General features: G+C 44.8%; 11 protein-coding genes across 11 annotated transcripts; 4 read left to right on the forward strand and 7 right to left on the reverse strand.

The window, feature by feature from the left end:
* Positions 1–720: 720 nt before the first annotated feature.
* On the reverse strand, positions 721–1,666 carry N7483_001774 (class I SAM-dependent methyltransferase; the record flags this gene model as incomplete). Its single annotated transcript, XM_057085211.1, has 4 exons — positions 721–1,006; positions 1,067–1,190; positions 1,261–1,508; positions 1,575–1,666. The coding sequence occupies 4 exons, from the start codon at positions 1,664–1,666 to the stop codon at positions 721–723; spliced, it is 750 nt and encodes a 249-aa protein (XP_056951360.1).
* Positions 1,667–4,939: 3,273 nt separating this feature from the next.
* On the forward strand, positions 4,940–5,800 carry N7483_001775 (glutathione S-transferase family protein; the record flags this gene model as incomplete). The annotated part of the gene is made up of 2 exons (XM_057085212.1): positions 4,940–5,266; positions 5,330–5,800. 2 exons carry the CDS (start codon positions 4,940–4,942, stop codon positions 5,798–5,800), a joined length of 798 nt encoding a protein of 265 aa, XP_056951361.1.
* Positions 5,801–6,246: 446 nt separating this feature from the next.
* On the forward strand, positions 6,247–8,244 carry N7483_001776 (uncharacterized protein; the record flags this gene model as incomplete). The annotated part of the gene is made up of 11 exons (XM_057085213.1): positions 6,247–6,359; positions 6,444–6,599; positions 6,661–6,835; positions 6,887–6,980; positions 7,027–7,112; positions 7,159–7,289; positions 7,337–7,466; positions 7,516–7,612; positions 7,665–7,934; positions 7,990–8,074; positions 8,127–8,244. The coding sequence occupies 11 exons, from the start codon at positions 6,247–6,249 to the stop codon at positions 8,242–8,244; spliced, it is 1,455 nt and encodes a 484-aa protein (XP_056951362.1).
* A 136-nt stretch (positions 8,245–8,380) lies between these two features.
* N7483_001777 (uncharacterized protein) lies at positions 8,381–9,742 on the reverse strand (the record flags this gene model as incomplete). The annotated part of the gene is made up of 2 exons (XM_057085214.1): positions 8,381–9,401; positions 9,456–9,742. 2 exons carry the CDS (start codon positions 9,740–9,742, stop codon positions 8,381–8,383), a joined length of 1,308 nt encoding a protein of 435 aa, XP_056951363.1.
* A 2,723-nt stretch (positions 9,743–12,465) lies between these two features.
* N7483_001778 (putative MFS transporter) lies at positions 12,466–14,019 on the reverse strand (the record flags this gene model as incomplete). Its single annotated transcript, XM_057085215.1, has 4 exons — positions 12,466–12,852; positions 12,914–13,055; positions 13,104–13,565; positions 13,622–14,019. 4 exons carry the CDS (start codon positions 14,017–14,019, stop codon positions 12,466–12,468), a joined length of 1,389 nt encoding a protein of 462 aa, XP_056951364.1.
* Positions 14,020–16,275: 2,256 nt separating this feature from the next.
* Positions 16,276–17,007, forward strand: N7483_001779 (uncharacterized protein; the record flags this gene model as incomplete). The annotated part of the gene is made up of 2 exons (XM_057085216.1): positions 16,276–16,457; positions 16,533–17,007. The coding sequence occupies 2 exons, from the start codon at positions 16,276–16,278 to the stop codon at positions 17,005–17,007; spliced, it is 657 nt and encodes a 218-aa protein (XP_056951365.1).
* A 672-nt stretch (positions 17,008–17,679) lies between these two features.
* On the forward strand, positions 17,680–18,529 carry N7483_001780 (uncharacterized protein; the record flags this gene model as incomplete). Its single annotated transcript, XM_057085217.1, has 2 exons — positions 17,680–18,033; positions 18,101–18,529. 2 exons carry the CDS (start codon positions 17,680–17,682, stop codon positions 18,527–18,529), a joined length of 783 nt encoding a protein of 260 aa, XP_056951366.1.
* Positions 18,530–18,749: 220 nt separating this feature from the next.
* On the reverse strand, positions 18,750–19,316 carry N7483_001781 (uncharacterized protein; the record flags this gene model as incomplete). The annotated part of the gene is made up of 1 exon (XM_057085218.1): positions 18,750–19,316. One exon carries the CDS (start codon positions 19,314–19,316, stop codon positions 18,750–18,752), a length of 567 nt encoding a protein of 188 aa, XP_056951367.1.
* A 74-nt stretch (positions 19,317–19,390) lies between these two features.
* N7483_001782 (uncharacterized protein) lies at positions 19,391–20,200 on the reverse strand (the record flags this gene model as incomplete). Its single annotated transcript, XM_057085219.1, has 1 exon — positions 19,391–20,200. The coding sequence occupies one exon, from the start codon at positions 20,198–20,200 to the stop codon at positions 19,391–19,393; it is 810 nt and encodes a 269-aa protein (XP_056951368.1).
* Positions 20,201–20,670: 470 nt separating this feature from the next.
* N7483_001783 (fungal specific transcription factor domain-containing protein) lies at positions 20,671–21,661 on the reverse strand (the record flags this gene model as incomplete). The annotated part of the gene is made up of 2 exons (XM_057085220.1): positions 20,671–21,105; positions 21,158–21,661. The coding sequence occupies 2 exons, from the start codon at positions 21,659–21,661 to the stop codon at positions 20,671–20,673; spliced, it is 939 nt and encodes a 312-aa protein (XP_056951369.1).
* Positions 21,662–21,739: 78 nt separating this feature from the next.
* On the reverse strand, positions 21,740–22,414 carry N7483_001784 (fungal specific transcription factor domain-containing protein; the record flags this gene model as incomplete). The annotated part of the gene is made up of 1 exon (XM_057085221.1): positions 21,740–22,414. One exon carries the CDS (start codon positions 22,412–22,414, stop codon positions 21,740–21,742), a length of 675 nt encoding a protein of 224 aa, XP_056951370.1.
* Between the last annotated feature and the right edge of the window lie 409 nt (positions 22,415–22,823).

The raw sequence follows: 22,823 nt of genomic DNA on the forward strand, positions 1-22,823 counted from the left end.
CAGGGTGCTGTGATTTCTTGTGTGTGGTCTGGGAGGCTCCAGCCTCCCTCTCATAAGAAGATAGTGGAATGTCTTGAATGCAAGGAGCGTCTCGTTGGATCAGGAAAAGACTTCCGCAAGCTCAGTTGTCCTGCAGATAGGGAGTACATGAACGGAATGTATCATTGGTGTATGTCAGCACAGAAAGAAGGCGAAAGAGAGTATGTGGCAACACCATTTTGGGATGAAAGGCAAAAATGGCTACAAAAAACCATACAACATATCAGAATTGCAACTGAAGCGCGTGATGAGGAGATATTCTCAGTGACAACTGTTGCTGAAGTGGGCTTCAACTTTGAACTGGATCAGAAACAATGAGAGGATCACTTCCTTTGTGTATCCGACCTTAGCTTTCAAGGTTACAATGGCAATTGCTAGACCTCTCGGAATCATATCTATCACTCTTTCCAGTTGTAAAGTGAAGCTCTATATAATATTGAAAATATTCTCAGCAGAATCCTAGCCCCACCAGGAGTTTAAACTCGTTCATGGGATGATCAGACTTTCAAATGCCTTTATGATACTTCGCATTTATGAGAAACAACGCATTCCCCCGAGCCATCAAATGACCTCAACAAGTAGCTATTCTGTTATAGATCTATGTTTGGTGGATCTGTGATATTCAGTAAAATATGCTAAGGACGGCCAAGTAGGAAAGGGACTTGGGAGATATTCCAAATATCAAGCATCCTTCCTAGCTAGCAGGGTAACCGGGAGCCAATAAAGCTGCTCGCCATTACGGCTTTCTTTCTGCACATTTTCCAGAGCTTTAATCCAATCATCTGAGCTTGGGACAGGAGGCTGGACCAGTTTCAGACGATCGAGAAGGGCAGCAGTATTCTCCAGAGCCACGAAGAAAGTATTCATACAAAGCGGGATCAGCTGGCTTGACCACGGCTTGTACTGGCACTCGACAACCTCTAAATAGGCTTCTCGGTTGATATGCTGATCAAGTTGATCGACCCACCTAAATTGAAGGAAATTTGAATAAGGGATTTGCTTTGTTCGGTTCAGGTGCAATATTTACTGGAAATTGAGGTTTGTGGCATCACTCATTTGACGCATCATCCTCCGAAGCTGGAGGGCGGCATCGCCTTTGACCACAGCATTGTCGAATCGAGCATCTTCCCACTGAATATATCCATCAGGCTCTGCATGATTCGTACTAGTATAAAAGTCAGTTGGCAAAGTTTGTCTTAGATATACATCAGGAAAACTCACTAAGCAACTTGGATGCATTCTGGATGAGGTAGCTAGGGTCGTTATCACGAATTATGAATGCCCATGTACGCAGATGAACCACATCGAATTGGCCCACCAGAGACGAGGGAATATCGCCGAGAAAGTCCAGATGATTGAATGTGACATTGGGTGCGCGGTATTCCGGGAGAGGGAAGTGAGTGTCGGAGATATCGTATGCAATAATTTGAGCCGAGGGAAGTTGCACGGCTACCTCGATAGCCCAGAGCCTGTATATAATGATGCGTTATTATGGAAGTCAAAACATCATGACCAGGGGTAAATTTTTTGGATACCCCGTGCCTGCCCCAATATCAGCGATTGCCATATCATCCTTGATGGGGATACTAGGGTGAAGAAGATAAGATAGTTCATGTGTAGTTTCCATAGCAGGGGCTGTGATCCAAGCCTAATTGTGCAATCAGTGTTGTTCGAATTCCAAATTATCGCTGTTCTATATACATGGTAGCTTCGGCTCGATCGCGTTTCAGTAAGTAGGTGTTGTACAGGGGCTCGGAATCTGTCATAGCGAGTAATGCATGTTGACTAGGTGAAGTCACGATAGAAATTAGATGAATGCACATGTGCTAACCTCCGACATTCAGCTACAGTGGTGCGGGATATATACGATGTAATCCTCTTTTCTTTGCTTGCGTAAACAGAGCAACTACAACAAGATTCGAGCCTATCAGGAGGTACAGGAACGGTTCCACCTTTATAGATTTAGTTATGAGTGCGAGCACTGGGGAGCGAAGGGGGATGGTCCCCGCAGGGCGTGGATCAGATGATAAACACTGGTCCAAGTCTCAACAGTTTATAGTCGATTGCAGGGAAATATACAGAGTACTAGAATTCCTGGACCCAATTCCCCCGGATATTAGATTGTAGAATCTGAAACTCTAGGAAGTGACTCTACAAAAGCGATTATTTCTGAAATTTTTATAATCTTCAAGCGTGGGGGCGATTTTCTTCGCCCCATAGAACGGACATCTGCCTACTGCTATGATTTGCGAGCAAACCACATCAATTCACAGTATATCTGCGAGGCCACTGCCCCAGAGTCATCGTTACTATTTTCCATCGCATGTCTTGAAGCGGTCATATCGACCTGTGCGCCCGGTCCATGACACATTGCTTCATCCACTATACCACATATTTTTATCTTGAATGATGGAGACAGCTCGGTCGCATTGGTAGGGAGTTGAAGGAATAGGAACATTACTTCTTGATAGCATGTGATACTTTGATATCTCGCACGTTTCACAACTGCCATGATCTGGATTACCCGGGCCCACGTTTCTCTTGATTTCTTTGTGGTAACGGGATAAGGGACACGAAGCAGTGTCCAGAGTAGGTATTCCGGTGAGAGCATATGTTTGTCCCTGGTCAATGCTTCTTCGAGCGCATAAAGGAAATTCTCAGTAGCCTCGGAGCAATCGCCAATATCCAAGAGTAGAAAGTTCAGATATATAATGCACGCAAGTCTGCAATTATCCGCCCGCAGTCTGTCCCCAGCAATCTGTATAGCGCGATTTGGGACTGAATCTTCAACTGTGAAAGCCTCGAGACTCTGCTGGGGTCTCTTTTCCAAAACTTGGTGGATCACCGTACCGCGTTGAAAGGCCTTGACCCTTCGAGGATATGTTTCACATAGAAGGAGTGATTCAGCCTCTGAATTTGGCAAAAGCCGCAGTACAGAGGCCCTCCGATCTGTATAGGACTGAGAAAAGGAGTGACAGTTCCTGATCATGTTTTCCGTGGGTATTTGAAAGTCATAATTTGCCATTAGTGCGCGGGTATTTGAAAGGCAGTTGAAATAGCCATCCCGTGCATTCAATAGTGCAAAACAATTCCACAGCACCTTAGTGTACATAAGTTCATCAGTAGTGAACGTTTCAGCACCACCTTTAGCATCGATAATGTCATACATCGCCCTCCAATGGAGCCTGAATGTATCAATATCACCCCACATTCTTTCCGCAATCGCGAGTTGGTAAATTGCCAATACTGTGCCGGCATCGGGATGGAGACCTTGCGCTCTGGCATTCGTTACTTGTTGATTCACTTCCCGGATTGTCTTAATTTTGAATATCAGTGAGAGAGATTCCCCCCGGTTATCATTATAAAGGCTTTCTTTATGGCGCGCAGAGTGATACAACATCCCCAGAAAAGAGGCAGGATGGGAGCGGTATAAGTGGAACAAATCAACAGCTGGCTGATGTTGTATCGTGCTGTTTTGGGTTGGGGTCGGTAGAAATGTAGGTATGACCCTTGTATCTACGCAGCATTTCTCAGTAAAACGACTTCTCCCCTGAAGATGAGACAAGCATACAGTGGTCAACAAGTTGGAGCACCTCAAATGAAGGCGCGATTGGTAAAGTTTGGAATGGGTCGATGCCCTCGCAAGTTGCACATCGTGGTATGCATTCCATAGTATGGTATTCACTAGTGTCTTTCTCTGGAGATTCGAGTCCGCTGAGCCTGAATCGCCGTTCATAAATAGACCGCTTTCTCTGGCCCTTGGTAGAAGCCGTGTCGACATTGAAGGAGTTCGGAGCTTCCTGAAGTTGAGGGCTCATCGTGGTCTCGGACCTATTACTACATCTTCGTAAGTGACGGAGGCGCTCGGTGGCCATGTAAGAGCGGGCATTTCGTCTGTAATGGCTGTTCGCTGTATCCACGAAATGAAATTCTCTTCGGAGGGATCTTGTGCTGTTCTCAGTCAGCTTGTGCTTGGATTGAGAGGTCAGCGAATGAGTCATTGTACTATGATTTCGCTGTTTCAGTAGTGTGGTTAACGGAATCTTCTGTGGGAATGAGAGAAATGGAGATTTCCTGGTTTGATCACTGTGGCGCATGGTAATCTCGTGATTCTTGAATTTTTCATTCTCATTTCAAGCGTTACGGACTATATCCGGTGTCCAAGTGGGCGTATTCCATAAATGCGTTTTAAGTGGGCCGCTCAAGTACTGTTAAGCCACTATGCCAGGTGGATGGATTTCAAGTTGGAAAAGGTTGTTACAAGTCTTAATGCCACGCTCCGCGCGCCGTTTTCAACTTTCAGCCGCCAAACTACAGTTGGAACGTCACTCTTTGGAGAGCTTGAACAAATACAAGCCGTGGAAATAACATGGAGTAATAACGTGTATTCAATCAAATGTTGATTCCTTCCTACTCATACTAATCTTGGGCTAGGCTGATGCCAACTGGTATCTCAGTAATTTTGCATGTGCCTCACTCATCGGCTATTTTTCCTGGTGCTCAGTAAAGAAGGGTCCACCGAGCCAAAGAGGCTTTGGAATATTGTCTGGATCTACTAAATCAATCTACTATCCACTGCACTAGTCCAGCCATAGTCTAGCGTCCTTATATATGACGTTGAGATACTTCCAAAAAAGGGAATTTTGAAACACAGAGATTGTAGATGATTATTATCTTCATATTCCATCTCAGTCCATGATTCTCCAGATGTCTTAATTAATAATATATGATTTGAAATTCAAAATTTGAAAACTTGGAGAGGTTGGAGATGTTGTTGCCCAGTTCACGCAAAAGAATACTATATAACGGTCTTCGTCGCTTGCATCTTTGATAATCCTATCAATATCATTCTTCTGCCAGGAATTCCCTCTCAGCAAAGTTCATTATACTTTATTTCATTATGTCTGTCCGCTCAGCTCCCAACATAATCCTTTACACAACCCAGACTCCAAATGGAAACAAGGCATCCATCCTTCTCGAGGAACTCGGTATCCCTTACCGCGTGTACAAACATGACTTCAGCGCTCGAACTCACAAGGAGCCGTGGTATTTGGACATCAATCCCAATGGTAAAATCCCGGCCATCACAGATATCTTCAGTGATGGCAAGGAGATTCACATCTGGGAGTCCGGAAATGTGCTGAAATATCTCGTCGAGCAATACGACACCGACTTCAAGCTCTGGTACCCACACGGGACTCGTGAGAACTATGAACTTTTCAGTTGGGTGAGTTTCGGATCTATCAATGAGCTTGATCTGCTGGATCAATTTTAACGTGCATGCCTCAAGCTCTTCTTTCAGGTTGGTGGTGTTGGCCCTTTTCAGGGACAGGCCACGCACTTTCTGAGACATGTGCCCGAGAAGATTCCGTATGCGCTCGATCGATACCACAATGAGTCAAGAAGACTCTACTCGGTTCTGGAAAAACAACTTTCAAATAATAATGGGGGATATATTGTCGGTGATAAGTTCACCATCGTGGATATTGCCTTTTGGAGTCTGGCTGCGACAGCTCCGTGGGCGGGTCTGGACCTTGGGGAGTTTCCTGCCGTCCAGGCTTGGTATACCAGGCTGCTGACGAGGCCAAGCATCCAAAATGGAATGAATGTACCTGAGCCACATGGTGTCGTTGCTTTAGCAGAGGACAAGGATGGGCAGTTGACCAAAAAGTTTGAACAGTTCCATCGGGAATGGGTTATGGATGGCATGAAGAGTGATGCACAGAAATTAGAGGCATGTAAGAAGGGAAGCGCCGAGTAAATTCTGCCGAGAGAACTTTAAATAGAGAAAAAGCAATCCTAGTCACTTGAACCGAGGGCCTCAAATTCTTGAACTTCGTACTAGTACTTCGTACGCAATGTGAGAATAGGGTAAATGAACCGAGGAAGCTATGCCGGATTGTAGCACAAATCGAATCAAATTACGGCAATCAAAAGTAGAGCCGATATTTAAACCTAGAAATCATACATTTCCCCAAGAAAAAAAAGCATTTGACTAATACTAAAATTAAGCTATTCCATATGTGTACCCCAGAAACCCCGGGAAAGCGGGGAAAGGGTCCTTGCGCTCGGACCCAAAAGTAAGCCCCGAAGGGTTTTCCGTCGCGTCAGCTCCTTTCTTGTGAACAGATGGACAGTGATTCATACATACGACTCCAAGAGAGAAAGAAAATCATCACAGGGTCCTAAATAACCATTCTCTCAAGCATGGAGCCCAAACCGGGCATTCTGGAGGTCGAGGAATCTAAGCATGTTCAACATGAGAATTCTGAACACCAGGGCAAAGTTGTGCGGAGCTTGCTTTTGAGATTAGATTTTCAGTAAGTGACTCCTTTCCAGCTTGATTCAATTCAACCATGATTACCTATATTTATCTAATATTCGAGCTGATAATTGCATTACAGTATCCTCCCTACGTTAGCCCTCCTCTTCCTGTGTTCGTTCCTCGATCGCACAAATGTTGGAAATGCGAAGATTTATGGTCTTAAGAAGGATATCAATATCACGGATCACCAATACGAGATTGGCTTGACGGTGTATTATCTCTTTTATGTCTGCAGGTGGGATATTATTCCTTATACAACGGATATCGGGATACCACGTACTGATGTGAGAGTCCAGTGAGGTTCCGAGTAACCTAGTGCTGAAGAAAGCATCACCAAAGATATGGCTGCCATTCTTGACTATTATGTGGGGCATTATCACGATGTGCCTGGGATTCGTGCAGAACTATGCTGGGTTTGTCGCTGTGCGTGCGTTACTGGGTATTGCCGAGGGTGGACTATTGCCTGGCATGGTAGGAACTATCTCACTGAACTCATGATTGGAATTGGACTGATCGGTTCAGATCTTGTATTTGTCATCGTTCTATCGAAGGACGGATCTTGCTCTTCGCATTGGATTGTTTTATACCGCCGCCTCATTGTCAGGTGCTTTTGGTGGTACGTATGAATTGGGCTTATTAAAGACGGTTACTAAATGTTTCAGGTTTGCTTGCTCGTGGACTCGCCGCAATTGGAAATCGAGGAGGGATGGAAGAATGGAGATGGATCTTCATAATTGAGGGCCTCTTGGTGAGCGCTTCTTTCACACCAATTCCGTTCAGTTGCTAAGAGACAGACGTTCGTATGTGGTGTCCTCAGTTACCTCCTCCTCCCGAACTCGTTGGAATCTGCGTCCTTTCTGTCAGCCGAGGAAAAGACAGTTGGTCGTGAACGATTAATGCTGGATAGTCCAAAGAGCGCCGATGGGTATGTTAACCCTTCTCAACCGAACCTATCAGTGCTGATGTTCATAGAACCTTGGCTGCGGAGGAACAATCATTTATTTGGTCAGAGGTGCGGCGAGGTTTTTTGAGTCTGCAGGTGTGGCTCTCTGCATCTGCATATTTTGCCATTCTCTCTGGATTATACTCGTTTGGTCTATTCGTAAGCTACATCTCCCCCTTCGACCAGTGACACAACTAATAAATTATAGCTCCCTACCATTATCGAGAACCTTGGCTTTGCCAAAAATGCTAATGAAGTTCAACTTTGGTCTGTCATTCCTTATGCGGTAGCTACAGCTGTCACAGGTAAATGCTACTTAACTATGATACAAAGTGTCCGCCATATTGACATAGCTAGTTATCGTGGCAATCGTCTCCGATCGTCTACACCTACGAGGCACTGTGATGCTCTTCACACTCCCTATTGCCATTATCGGATACGCCGTGATCGCCAACATCGACTCTCCCCGCGTGCAGTACGGAATGACCTTCCTCATGGCTACCGGACAATATGCCAGCGTCCCATGTATCCTGGTGTGGATGTCAAATAATTCATCTGGTCACTATAAACGGGCAACAACATCTGCCTTGCAGCTAGCAATTGCGAACTGTGGAGGATTTGTCGCTAGTAAGTTTGAGTATCAGGACGTTGTCTATTGCATCACTTATCAGTCTTGTGACAGCGTTCAACTATCCCTCTAAGGATGGCCCACAGTTTCATCGAGGTCATACCATTATCCTTGGACTTCTGGTCTTTGCTTGGCTTATGTGAGTATCCAAAGCTATGCTTCTCTTCAATTGACAATGACTAACCTTATAGGATTCTGTTCAACGTGCTGTATTGCGCCAAGGTGAATCGGGATAAGAAAAATGGAAAATACGAGCAGTACGCAGAGTATAACGATGATCGCAATCCCTCGTTTAAGTTGGTTCTTTGAGATTAACGGACGTGTACGGTCGTTACTGTGTATAAAGTGCTGGATAATGTCTATATGAACTTGGAAAGAACCTAGTTTTATTGAAAGTGAGAAAAACCTTCTCTATTAACTCCATAATAAAAACCATAACTTAATGTCACCTCCACCACTTCAACCTCCAATCTTGTCTCGTCGCCCCGTACAGATCATCAACATTGAGAACATCCACATCCTCACTCACCAAGACTCTCCATACATAATTCCTCAACCCAACAGGCCACTTCGGCGTACCCCAATATCTAACTTTCAGTCCGCGCGAATGGGCAGCATGAATCTGACTCCTCAGTCTGACAAGCTGATCATCTGAGAAGAACCCCAACGCGAGCGGACCGATCGTCTTATGAAAATCCACCGACGCATAATAACTATTCTCAGCATTGAAGACGAATCCATCATCCTGCTCCTGCACTTGAGAATTGTCTGACGGTTCACCATAGAGACCGGGATCGGGGGAATGTGACAGTCTATCCAACGGCGCATCGTAGAATACATCTCTCACTGTAGAATTTTCGACGAGAAGATGGAAGGGTGCATCGCCTGTTGCAACAATCGTTACCGGGCGGTTAAAGAAGTGCCGTCCCTGGAAGTAGCTTAAGAATCCTCTTTCACGTAGTGGTTCCAATTGATTCATTAGAAGAGACCAGCTCTTCTCAGGCTCAGCTTTGAAGTCGATAAGAAGGACCAGCGTTTGCGTTGGGTCGTTGGCGAATAAACCCACAATCTCATTATCTGCTGTCATTTCTGATTCATCCTCCAAATCCGATGCATTGACTGGCAAGGGATTATGTTGCTCAAGCATTTTGAGTAAAGGATCAAGATAGAGACTGCGAAGTGATTGACCATCGAGGATTGTCCGTCGCGAATGACCGACTCGTAATTCTTCCTCATCAGGCCAGATATCGGCTTCCACACTGGTGCACCCTGCAACTAAAGCCGAGTAAAGAGGGATCCGACGCCAATAATCATTGTGGGAGTGACATGGAACTGGGTTCACGCCGTGAGTAGTCCAACTGGAGAAGGAAGAGGGTGGATGACCGGGGAAGATGTGCATGTCTCGAGTTTCGGCGAAGAAAGAGAGAATGATGTCAAGTGAGAGAGTAATGAAAGCTGCAAATCCACTAAAATGACAATTAGATATGGTACATTTTAAGCATAGAAATCTCAGAACATACAAGATCACAAAGAGAACCCAAAAAGGGCGTTTCAGCACGCGACACACTCGTATCCGCCTCGTGCGAGATCTCGATCGGTGTGTATCACAGTCCGTAGATGGGTCACGCCATGATGGTATGGATGGATCTGATATGTGTGAATATTTCATTGTGGTGAATGATTCCTCATCAAGCTCGAATGTGTCGTCCCGATGATCGGAGTAAGAAGGAAGAGAGGTATCTGTTGAAACTGATTGCAATGGCACCCATGCTGATGGCCGAGAAGACCAGGAACCCTGGTTAGACATAATGATAGAACTTGACAAGGCTAAAATCACGATGTTTGATCACGATGTTCAAGTTTGATCTTGGTCAAGTTGGATGTCATATAAATGGTTGAAAATGTATAGCCTAAGCGAGTATTCCCAATTGAACACAGGAAATCACATAAAGCGTCAGGCACCCGTCATAGCTGAGGGTCAATTGTGGAGAGGGATGATATAAGTCTTAGGACTCCTGGATACGAGGTAATCTTGAGACTATTCATAAAATTTATGAGTTGTGCTGCCATAGTGGAATACTTGCCCAATGACACAAGGGCAGAAAGTCGCTGCCTACATCAGAATCACCTAAATAGGGAGGTTAATTCTTTCAATTCAGTACGGAGGTCGGTCCGGAAAGTTCTCGCCAGAAATTATAATTTCTTTTTCTTGATATATTACCGGCCCTGTATGTCAGGTGTATAGCCTGCTGTATATTGGATGTATTGCCGTGTTACGTACTAGGCTAAATATTGCTTATAACACCCGTGGACACGTAGATCTTTATCTTTTACCCCGCCTACAGTCCGTACACCCCTTCACACTTTTATCCCACCTACACAGCTACACTTTTGTCCCACCTATACAGCTACAATGAAGACCAATATTGCGCAACGTGCTGTCATTGTATACCTAAGGGCCCAAGGACATGCCCCTAAGGAGATCAGTGAATTTATGAATATTCCACGGCGTACTATAGGAGACATATGGAACCGTGCACTCGAACGAGGTTTTCAGCCGAATCAGCGACCATTCAATATATCAGATGAAATGTTAGCTGATAAAGCACGTTCTGGGCGTCCATCTAAGCAAACAGATGAGCTTAAAACCACACTTGGGGCGAAAATCCGTGTAGACCGCTATGGGCGTGAGAAAACATGTGAACAGCTAGCTGCAGAGCTACGCAGTGAATCAGGTTAGTTATTCTAAGATTTGATATTTTATTTAGTGTGTTATTTAATATGTTATTTAGTATAATATTTGATGTGTTACTTGGTGTGTTATTTGATATGTTATCTCATATGTTACTTGATATGTTATTTCCTCTAATATTTCTTCTATAATTAGGGATTAATATATCAAAAACAACAGTTTGGCATGTACTACGAAAAATTGGCCTACGAAAAACAAAGCCTACACGTAAGCCTGGGCTTGCCGCTGAGCAGAAAAAACAACGTCTTGAATGGTGTTTAAAACACGCCCATTGGACTATAGAAGACTGGAAGAATGTGATTTGGACTGATGAAACTGCGGTTGTTTTATTACACCGTCGGGGTGGATATCGTGTATGGCGTACTTCTAGTGAGCGGTTCGTCCGAAGCTGTATTCGAGAACGTTGGAAGGGGGCCTCTGAGTTCATGTTTTGGGGTGCTTTTTCTTATGATCAGAAGGGCCCCTGTCATTGTTGGGTACCTGAAACTACAGCCCAAAAGCGTGAAGCAGAACACCAAATCGCCGAATGGAATACTGAATTAGAGCCTATTATGCGTGCAGAATGGGAGCTTAATTCAGGTATACAGCGATTAGGGCTACGCAATAAGCCTGGAAGACAACCTCAGTGGAGATGGACTCAGAAGAATGGAAAGCTTGCACGCAATTCGAAAGGTGGAATCGATTGGTACCGATACAACACCGTGATTTTAGCCCCAAAACTACTTCCATTCGCCCAAGAATGTGCTCGAATTCGAACGAAAACAATAGTTCAAGAGGATAAAGCACCAGCCCATTCACATCACTACCAACAGCGAATATTTGATATAATGGGGGTCCAACGAATGATCTGGCCTGGAAATTCGCCTGATCTAAATATGATTGAACCTGCATGGCCTTGGATGAAGAGATACACTACGCGAAAAGGAGCACCTAAATCGCGTAAAGAAGGGATTAAAGTATGGGAGGCTGCGTGGCGTGATCTACCACAGGCGCAAATTCAAGCTTGGATTGAACGTATACCATGGCATATACAGCAAGTCATTAGACTAGAAGGGGGCAACGAATACGGTGAGGGGCGTGATAAATTAGGTGAAGTAGCCCCTAGCGGGTTAGGTGATAACGCCTATAACAGCGGCAGCGGCAACGACAGCGACAGCGACAGCGACAGCGACAGCGACAGCGATATATGGGAAGATATGTGAATATTTACTGTTTCAAGCTGTTATTATATTTCAGTACTATATATTTCCGTTTTATATACATCTTGATTACGCGATATATTTCAATATTTACTGTATATAGCCTAGTGTGAGAAAAAGAAATTATAATTTCTGGCGAGAACTTTCCGGACCGACCTCCGTATAGACTTTCTTAAACGAATGAAGATCATAGATCCATAGAACTAAAAAGCTAAATAGAATTAAGCAATGAAAAAAGTGTCTGCCTAGTTATCGACCACGAATAACTGCCGACGGTGTATTATAAGGGGTTGAATCGTGACTTCCGAGGGACCCGCTTGTCTAACCCTTTTTGATGCCGCGCGGCCTCAAGTTGAACTACAAGATGGAATTTGTCTCGGAATCTGGGGAATTTGTATAGATATTTATAAGTCTATCGAATTCTAAGAATTTGTATTTTAACTGGTTTCAGATCAACGGACCCACATCCAATTATATGAATTTTTCGTTGAGGGACTTAAAAGAGATCCATATCTCTACCAGGGTTCAGACCTTTACCAGGAACCAGTGGAAATGAAAGTTAACTCTAGCTAGTCAACTCTAGCTAGTCTCCTCGTCGCTCTCCTGTGCAGCCTTACGACTAGCAGCCTCCTTGCCAGCAAAGCTGAACAGCATGCCCAGATCATAAACGATCTTCAAGCAACCAGCAATCATGAAAGAGACTCCGAACATATTGTTGCGGGCCAGGATACCTGTCAAAAGGGGACCCAAACTCTGAGCCGTGGTTTTGACCACATTGACAGATCCCATAATAGCGGTTCGCTTGTCGGATGGCAAAGCAGCAGCAAGGAACGCCCCACGGGGGGCGACATCCATATTCTGGGAACAGGCTCGCAGTACGAGGAAAGTCAGAGCTGCTGCTAGATTATTAGGGACAGGAATGAGGGTCAAGCAGATAGTCGATGGTAAATGAGTGAAGACCATTGTCTAGTAATTGTTAGCGGTTGCAGTCCATACATAAATTATGGGGAGAGAAATGGCGATGTACCTTCACATTTCCAATGCGCTTCGCGATCGAAGAAGCGAGTAGCATAGAGGCCGCAGCAATACTACTTGTGACAAAGAAAATGGTTCCAAGTTCGCCCTCGGGCAAATTGAACTTGCGCTTGAAGAAATAGGCCATCCATGATCTGGGAAATATTAGTAAAAAGCCAACTCATGCAGGGAATAATACGTACAGAGATGCCAATCCAGACGCGAATGAATCGAGACCAAAGAGAATGAAGAGTCGAATGACCAGCGACCACAAATCGGCGTCCATAGATGCCCAGAGAGACTTCTTCTTGAGAGGTTCTGCTTCCTCTGAACCGGACTCCTGGAGAAGCGGACGAGTCTCACCATTTTGTTGAGGCTCCTCCTTAGTAGCTTCGACATTTGGTGAAAGTCCCAAGGTCAAAATGAATTTGGCCAAACCAATTCCCGCATAGATGAAGAAGATAATCTGGCAAGAAGGAAGAAATTCCCATCCATGCAGCGACCGCAGCGAACTGATGATCCAGCCACAGACCAGCTGACCCAGCGCGGTACCTGCTGTACCCACAAGAGAATACCACGCGAAGACATCGCTAAGTAGTTCATGGGGTGTGAGATGCGCCAATGTAGATTCCTCCACTGCGCGGAATGGACCAATTTCATTCCCACTGTTAAAAGTCAACAAATATTCCCTGTCACTTGAAAGCCAAGGGATTTCACATACCTAGGACTAATAACACCAAAGACAGCGGCTGCCAGAAGAACCCAGTAATTACCAGAAAGTGCAAAGACAATTCCACTGGCGGCCATCATCAGCGATCCAAGCGATAAAACCGCCTTGCGACCCATGGCATCCGCAAAAAGAGTCAAGAAGAAACTGATAACCACATCTCCAACGAGAGTAAGGGTCATGAATAGACCGATTCCATCGTCGGGGATGCCAATAGCAGATAGATAAGAGACCAGAATAAGCGTTGAGCCACCATAGGCAAATAGCCGCACGAAGCGTTGCGCGCAGAGATACTTGACATCCCGCGATGAGTTCCACATAGTGACGAGACCAAGCTCATGAAGAGCATTGGTGATGACGCGCACCGCGCGCGATTGAGATGACTCTGCCATACTCCTTTTGTAATGTGGTGAAGACTCGGATGATCAAGATCAAACTTGAAAGCGGGAAGGCGGCAGAGATAAATACGAATCACCGAGTTCTCGGGATGAAGTCCGGTCGGGTTTGCCGTTTTAGTCTGTAGATGCCGGGGTGGAGACTAGGCATCAATAAGACCGACGGAGTTATCAGAACCTTGGAATATTATATTCCTGTGCCGTACTCCGTATAAACATGTGTGAAGATCAAAATAGATATATGACATATTATGAGTCAGTGAAATTCATTCGCAATTCTCTTTTCAAGTTGTTTCGATGTTCATATACAGCCAACCGGTCCAGTGTATAGGGAAAATTCAAATGTGAGGCTGAATAAATTCTCCTATTACTATCAACTTAAACTTCAACTTCAACATTCCAATTGAACTCACCTACGACTAGTTGATAATCTTGTTGATTGCTGTAGTTCGCCATTATAAATTGAAGTTGAAGCTATTTGGACATCAGATTTTGGATGAGTGAAGCAGCCCTGGAGTACTAGTAGTATTGTTTTGGTTTATTTCAATGTTCTTATTCAATCAATTATTTTAAATCCATCGTTTAAGATTGACATACCTATCATCCAAGCCCTGAAGGGATCAATAAGAATTTTGAGTTGAGAAGTGCGTGATGACTCGGAGCCATATATGTATATTTTTTATAGTAATCCATCTAATCTTTATTTAGTATCGCTTGCCAGTGCTTGGCTGATCTTATCTTAGAAAACATCAGATGGAAAGATCAAGTATAGGCTGAGACTAGAACTTGAATCAGATTGAAACCCTGTATTTGTCATATGTAATGGAAATTGGACGTGGCAAGGAACTTGAATAGGATAATCGAGCTTCAATAATAAAGCTCCCACGTTCGAGTATCATATTCCGCCCCCATCCTGTACTACCAACAAGATAGTCAAGATTGAAAGAGCCTGAAGATTCAAGTTCCGGGTAAGGAGGGTGAAACTGTAAAGAAGGGGCTTGCATAATGCCAAGGTGGGGGGGCCTACATGAACTGAATGCACGCCCTATGTTCTCCCCAAATCAGCTTTTGCATCCAGCGCTGCAGTAAATTGTAACGAACCACGATTCTTGTTAAAGCGCTTCTTGTGTTCAGATCAGCACTTTAAGGCCCCCCTAGGATACCCGTCATAAGTAGCCAAAGATATGGGTCTTCCAATAGGAAATACCCCTGTGTAAGAATTTCATTATAGCTGGCTTCTCAGCTCTAGGTTTAGGGCCAGAAATGATGATGATTCATCTTGCACTCACTCGAGACAATCATCAAGCTTCAAAATTTGGAAGAAATCTGCAATTCATTGGATTATATTCACACTTGGCAGGCTTTCGCCGAGCTTGAAGTGACCCTTATGACGAAGTTCCTTTCTAAGAATGGAATAATCCACATACCAGCCCCCAGCCACTTGTCATGCATTCAAGTTGCAGTGCATTAAAACAACTTGTTTTACTGAATATTTTGCCACAGAGCGTTATAGGGATGATGTTTCCATCTTATCCTAACTTCCCCCTTCCAAATGTTTAACACGTAGTCGGGTATTCTTTGAAGCCCCGAGTTTCTTTACAGAACGCACATCATGGTCACTCTAAGAGAAAGTCAGTTAAGAATGGTTATTTGGTTAGCCATCCTCGAAGTACCAAGTTCAGTCGCCTTTGCCTTACAATTATGGAGTATTCGAACTCTAAAACGCTCGATGAAGATACATGACTGGCTCGTAGCCCTGGCATTGGTGCATTTTTATCCCACCACGTGTTTTGATGCATCTAACTAACCTTTGTAGCTTTGCCTTACAGCGTATTTTATTAATATGATTACAGGTAGGCAACTCCTATTCTCAGTTCATTCGACTTTTTCTAGATCTTCGGCTAATGCTTTTCTTCTAGCTGTTACTATAGGGCACTATGGCGCTAATATTACTTCAATATCATTAAAAGATAATAGTACAAGAATGAAAGTAAGTAAATCTTGGTATCCACCTCAACTTTCTTATTCAAGAGCAAAGGTTCAATTCTAAAAAACAATTAGATCTTTTTTGCATCAGAATGGTTCTTCATCTTTGGCGGCACAGCATTTCGTCTGGGGATTATCCTACTTTATATGGAACTTTTCAGAGGGAGATGGTTCTATTGGATCTCAGTAGCCACCGAAATTACTGTAATTGCCTACTGGATTGCAGCTATTCTGAGCATGAATTTGATTTGTCGCCCGATAAATATCATGTGGGATGTCACAGTGAAAGGTACTTGCGGAGATGGAACAGGACTGATGTATGCATCTGCCGGATTCAACCTCGTCATTAATCTCATTGTCGTCGCGCTTCCAATGCCAGTGATATGGACATTGCAAATGCCCAAGGAGAGAAAGGCTGGCGTGATAGGGGCCTTTCTACTTGGTTTGGTGTGAGTGGTTCCTTAGCCTTGAATAGCGGTTTACTCCGGAGTTTCTTTCTGACTTGCTTCATTACCACTATCTAGGACAGCTGGCATTAATATCGGTCGACTTGTTCAAGTTAGACTATGTGACCAGACCAATATGATTTTCTGCGCGCTAGATGGCAATATACTGGTCGCAGCAGAGATGTGTGCCGGCATTATTGTCTCCTGTGCTCCGATGATGGGGGCTATCGTCTGGCGTAATAGGACATCTAAAGAATCAGATCATCGTGATCCCCCAATTCGCACCTTTGGCTCACCAGAGCGTTCTTGGCCAAAGGGCCACTTCCTTCGCGATAGCGAGTTGATGCAATCGCAAGGTGATGACTTGGAGCTCTTCAACAGCGATTCTTCTCAGTATACGCATTTTGCTCCTCCTGACAGTACCTCTAGTCTGGGGCGCACTGATACTTTGCGACCTGACTCTGCGCAAAGTCCTGGTATAATGGTGCAGAATGGAATAACGATCTCCGAGAATGCATATTTACAACAGTGGCATTACAACTCTTCTGTATGAATCATTTGCCTTGTTTTGTTTTACAAGACTTGTATCGAGTCAGACTCTATATACCCCCTTAAGACTCAGAATGTGACAATGATAATCCACGTATATCAGCCCCCTGACAGGATTTCAAGCTAGACCATGAATCTGACAATATGTAAACAGTGGATACTGCATTCTGAAGAGCGAGCTGCTATCGGTCACTTATTCAAAAGGACGCATCCTGCCAAGGGACGTGGGTTGACTGCGAATTTGAGTCCAGATCTGCCGATCTTCTGCTTGAGCTTATCAAAACAACTGCGGTGTGACCACCTGCACAGTGGGTATCATTCCAAGGTTGAGAATCAGGCGAGGCTGCATGCATTAGCTGACTAACTTAGGTCGAGACAAGCTAAATTGTGGAATTTTGGCTGAATCCTTTGCAGCCCAGCTGCAGTAATTTGCAATAGCGCGAAACCTAAGCACCTGGCCCTGAAAAGTGAGGAGATCATGGTTTGTTGTTAAGTGAAAGTCACCCCTCCAGAACCTTGGAAGTTAGGTCCTCCCTCCTCCTCCTGCCACGCGCCAAATCCTTCGAGTATCACTCTCACCACGCACCAGATGCAGTGTAATGACTAACAACACGCGATAATTACCTGCCACGCACCACTTCATCAGCACGAGCGCACATTTGGAACTGCTGTCATGATGCTTATTCTGCTAGTATTCTACGTGCTTCTCTTCCCGGCCAGGGTTTTAGCAACTTGCTATAATCCAGATGGTTCAGTTCAAGATGGCGAATCTTACAAGCCTTGCATCGCGATCGACGGCTCCAAGACCATGTGTTGTGCCCTGAACCGGACCAACCCGTCAGGAGGGTTATTAAGTGATGGTTGGACTGCTGACATCTGCCTTGGGAACGGTCTCTGTCAGAATATTGTGAATGGCACTGGTGATGATGGCGAAAGTTGGTCGCTGGGGAGCACATACTGGCGCGATCAGTGTTGGACATCGGATTGGAACAGTAGTGGGAATTGCCTGAACTATTGTATGGGTGAAGAGGTATGAACGAGTGCACAAAATATGCCAATTCATTTGAAAAATGATAACTAACAGTTCGATCGAACAGACATCGCACATGACACCCTGCGACGGAACCAAGAACTCATCAACCTGGTGCTGTGGAGATGATAACACAGCTTGCTGTGGCACATCCAGTGCAATCACTATCTCCCAGTACTTCGGTGACTATGATCCGTCTTCAACTCGCCAAGAGTCCACTTCCAGGTCCTCGTCTGGTATGTCTACAGGAACAAAAGCTGCGATTGGGTTGGGAGTAGCTCTTGGGGTGACTCTTGTTGCGTCTGCATGTGCGATCTTCTTGCTTTGGCGACAGAGAAACCAACTGAGAATGCAGAGCATGAATCCTCAGCCAGGATATCATCGCAATGTTGCAAAGCCTCAGGAGTTGATGGAGTCGAGTGGAGTCAGCGGAGTCTTCTCCCAAGAGATGCCAAATCGAGATGTACTTGAGTTGCCAGCGACTGGCGCTAAGTGAGACCAAGTGAGACTACGGAAGAGTGAGATGACAAAGAGCAGAGTCTAAAATGACGAGTGTTGGTGTACTGTAGTAATTAGGCAGGTATATAGTAATGATGGTTAATGAAGGAAAAATTTGAACCCATGGAAAACATCCTTTCTGACTTAGATACAGATATCTAACATTGATTGGTACACTAACTTGAACCAGTCCTCCAGCATCATTATCGTCTATGCTATCATTCTATATCCCAAGTCTGATCTTCCAATGGAACACCTGACGACTGACCTCCATCGCATAGAATCTGAGCCTTCCTAATCTCCGCTGGAAGAAGAAATCCACCTTTAAGACTAGACCATGAAACATCACCACGCGCAGAATGATCACACACAAAGTGCTGCGGACATATTGGGATCTCGAAGTGTTTCAGCGCAACAGCCCGACAATCATCATCAGTCAACTCGCCTAGACAAAGTATTGATCCCGATAAACCCTCCATCTCCGTTCCATCATGCATCGCCCTCCACAGCAAAGCAGCAGATTGTGTTCGAGATCTTCGATCCCAGAGATATTCTGTTCCTTCCACGACAACCTTTTGCATGCTTCCGAATACGTCGAATCGGTTTTCTTCCGTGGGGCAGTTGGGTCTTACGTTCATATCCATTGCGAGTGCAAAATGACCATCTAATGCTTCGCGATAGTCGCCCCAGTCGATGATCTTGGGAGCACGGGGAGGATTGGAGATAGTGGGGAGATGATCACCCGTAATTATTGAGGTATTGTACTCAATCGTCTGAGGAAACATCGACGAACAGACTATATGATGATCGAAGGTTGTTGTGATATTCCCGATTTTCTGTCTTTAACGTCAATTGCAAGTCATATAAGATGTTCATGTGGTCCTACCTCATGTGGCTCTTTCGCAAACCAAACACTCTTACCAAGAGGTGAATCCACAGCTGATCCCGTCTTAACGCATTCCTTAATTTTCAAAGCAGTTGCTCGAGAGAAGGTAGATCTGACTTTGGAAAACAAGGTTGTTTCCTTATTACAATGGTTCACTGGAGTCTTCACGTCCACAAACGCATGCGTGGAAACAGTTATCCCCTCTGACCCATCCGAGAACTTCAATTTCAAACCCAAGGGCGTGATAGAATCAAGATTACCTGGAGATTCCGAAACGGCATTCCCACTATCCAGAACCGCTTCATTTGGATAATGCACTGCAATATCATACCCCAATCGAAGAAGACCAAATGAAGGTACACATCCCTCAAGCCACGATGATTCGACATCCTTCCTGTCCCGAAATAGTATAATAATGAACCCAGAGATCAAGACTCGAGCCCCAATAGCCGCAGGGAAAAACCGATGCAATGCCTCCAGATCAGCAGCACAAAGAAATCTTCTTGGATTTATGCAATGCTTTATCGGGTCACTGCGACTACCGCTGTATACCTGCGATAATTGGGGGAGCAAGAACTCCGGATGGATGTGGATCTCTCGACCGGCTGCGTGAGTATCATACATTGGTATATTCGGTGCGACGCTCACAACCCAAATCTTCTTACCATCACTTTCAGTGGTCTCGTATACGAAGGGGCAGGGTGCAAGAGAGCGGTGGTGGGTGCGGAGTAATCGCTCATTCTCGGTGTCCGCTGTTTCCAGCAGTGCTTTGGAGGCGGCCATATCTGGGGGACCCCATTTTGATGAAGTTGTTCCTGTGGACCAAAGTCAATATCGTATTTCTTCTAGAGGTCAAGCTATTTTTTGGTGAATATCCACTAACTTGTGATCAGGTTTAGCTCTCGTGGATGGCGTAGAGACCTTCTTGGTAATGGCTGTGGATTGTCCACTGCATCTATGGGAATGGGCGGATATGGATATATGCTCCCCATGATGGCCCAACATCGCAAAAATCATCTCTTATAATTTCTGTCGTCGATATTGAATGCGAATGCCTTGATTTTCCTGACTAAATGGTGCTACAGCAGGTCATCAGTATGATGTCAATTCCCGTGCCACGGATCTAGTATCCAAGGGGCTCAACGTTTACAGCTCTCTGTTATGGACTCAAGAAAACAGAAAGATTTGACGATCAATGTGAAGTAATTGTGCTTTAACTTGAAATATTTATGATAATCAACTAATGTCAAGAGCTAAGACAGAGCTGTAAGCGCCCAATCATCAAATATACGATAGAAAGGATCTACACGTGTCTCATAAGAACCAAAGTCCATATCCAAGGGGGTGGAAGACCAAAACTCAGCTGACATATCAGATGTATCGGCATTTGGTGCTAATACACCCATATTCAGAGCCTCTATGTGATCTATCTGTGTCTGAATACATGGCTCGGGATCCGCAGTACCTGGCGTATACTCCGTCGAGGCAGATTCTTCTGACCTATTCTGATTTTGCAGAAACTCCAGCAATGAGAACTTGGACGTGGTTTGTCCTCCTTGGATTCCCTGTTGACGAAGACTTGAGCGCCATGCTGAATTCAGTGATTGGTTTAGGAACTCTGACGTATGTGTTCGGTAAAAGTCCGTAACCACGTCGAGGCTACTAATAAGCTGCTTGATTTCGGTTTGCTGGAATATGTTAGAAATATTTTGTTTCTTCAGAAATATGATGAGAACATACTATCTCGGCAACGATTGGATATATTAAAACCAGTCTGTTCAAAAAAGACGCAATGGTTTGCAAAGAAGACTTCAACGCATTGTCGTGGTCTAGATCCCAAAGATTGACCAGAACATTGGCACATTGGTATGCATATATGCCAATTGACTGATCGGATATTCTGGAAAGATCGCCTTCACGAAGGGTCTCTGACCAGAGTTTGCAAATACCCATCGCATGGCTCAGGCAGCGTCGCCGACATTCATTGGCATACTCGACTGGTACTTGTTGTTGAACTTCCTCCGTGACAGACTCTCGAATACCGGGAATCATCAAGCGGTACAAATCACAGTAGCACTGATGCCACAGGGTATGCAGATTGATGTAGCCTGTCAGACCGGAAGAATATGCACGGGATAGGAGATTCTTTGTCTCCTCTCTTAAATGTGCAGGCAAGCCTAGGGCAAAATCGCTCAGCATATTATCGAGATTTTGGATCTCATCGCGTGTAGAGTAAGGATTCATCTTGGATGAGATGACTTGTTTGGTTAACCTGGCATGTAGATCAGCATATCTCGCCCTGAATAGATTTTTCATATTTACTCACTCGAGAACTGCGTGTCGAATACTCATTAATCGAGTAATATAGCCCATGATACCTATTCCGGACTCCTCTGAGAATGAACCAGACTGCGCCAACAAAGAGGTCTCCACTGGAATATCAAGCTCGAAGTTCTGTTCTTCGCATGGCAATTTCACATGAAGTGTATCCGCCGGACATAGAGTCAATTCGGGGAACCCTCCTGCATAGAGCTTGTCTAGCATAAATATTGACCAGACTAGTCGCCGACGAGTCTCTTTCAATATGAATGGCATTTTGTCTGATGCTTCATGGTTGAGACGAAGTCCATAAGCAATCCTAGCAGCCATAGCAGAAGCAGTCCACAAATTCGAGACCTTCCGCTCAACAGAATACCAACAGATCAACGAGAGAAGAATCTGCAAGCTACCGACTTTCATTTCGCTGAGTTTTGGCCAGACTTGGGCCTCTACCTCTTTCAACCAATCGGCGACATATCCTTGCTGCAATCCCGGCTGGATAAATCGGGAGGCTATGCCACAAATACAGCACAGGAATAACGGATCGAGAGTATTCTGGTGGAAGTTTCGCAGGAATGACGGTTTATGAATGAAGTTGTATTGAGGAATAGCGTTGAAGAATTCAAAATAAGCATCAATATGGGATTCAACGAAGGTTCTATCGCCAGATAGGCCCATATGTATACTATTGACAGATCTTGCAGGATATATCAAATGTCGATCATCAGCTTGAAGCACCTGAGCATGGGTGATCTCTGTCGCAACTGGAATCGTGTCGCTTGGATTTTTCCTGCGCTTACTCGGCGCGTATTGACAGTCGAGACCTCGTCGCTCACATTGGCGACATGTTGGTAAGCTACCACTGCATCGAGATTTGGATGCACGACATGGACGACATGCTCTGAGACCACGTCTTCGTTCAATACCACCGATAGTATATTTTGTGCGTGATGTGACACCACTGTTCGCACATTCCTGAGGCGCATTCTTTAAAAATAAGTCGGCATTAGGAACACTGGCACTTGAAGGTGCCGTATCGCTAGATGACACAAATACACATGAAAAATCCAGTCTTTCACAATTGGAA

Source organism: Penicillium malachiteum (genome assembly GCF_028827825.1).
Source record: "Penicillium malachiteum strain IBT 17515 chromosome Unknown utg000001l:1.0-8184562.0:1.0-8186909.0, whole genome shotgun sequence".
NCBI classification, from domain to species: domain Eukaryota; kingdom Fungi; phylum Ascomycota; class Eurotiomycetes; order Eurotiales; family Aspergillaceae; genus Penicillium; species Penicillium malachiteum.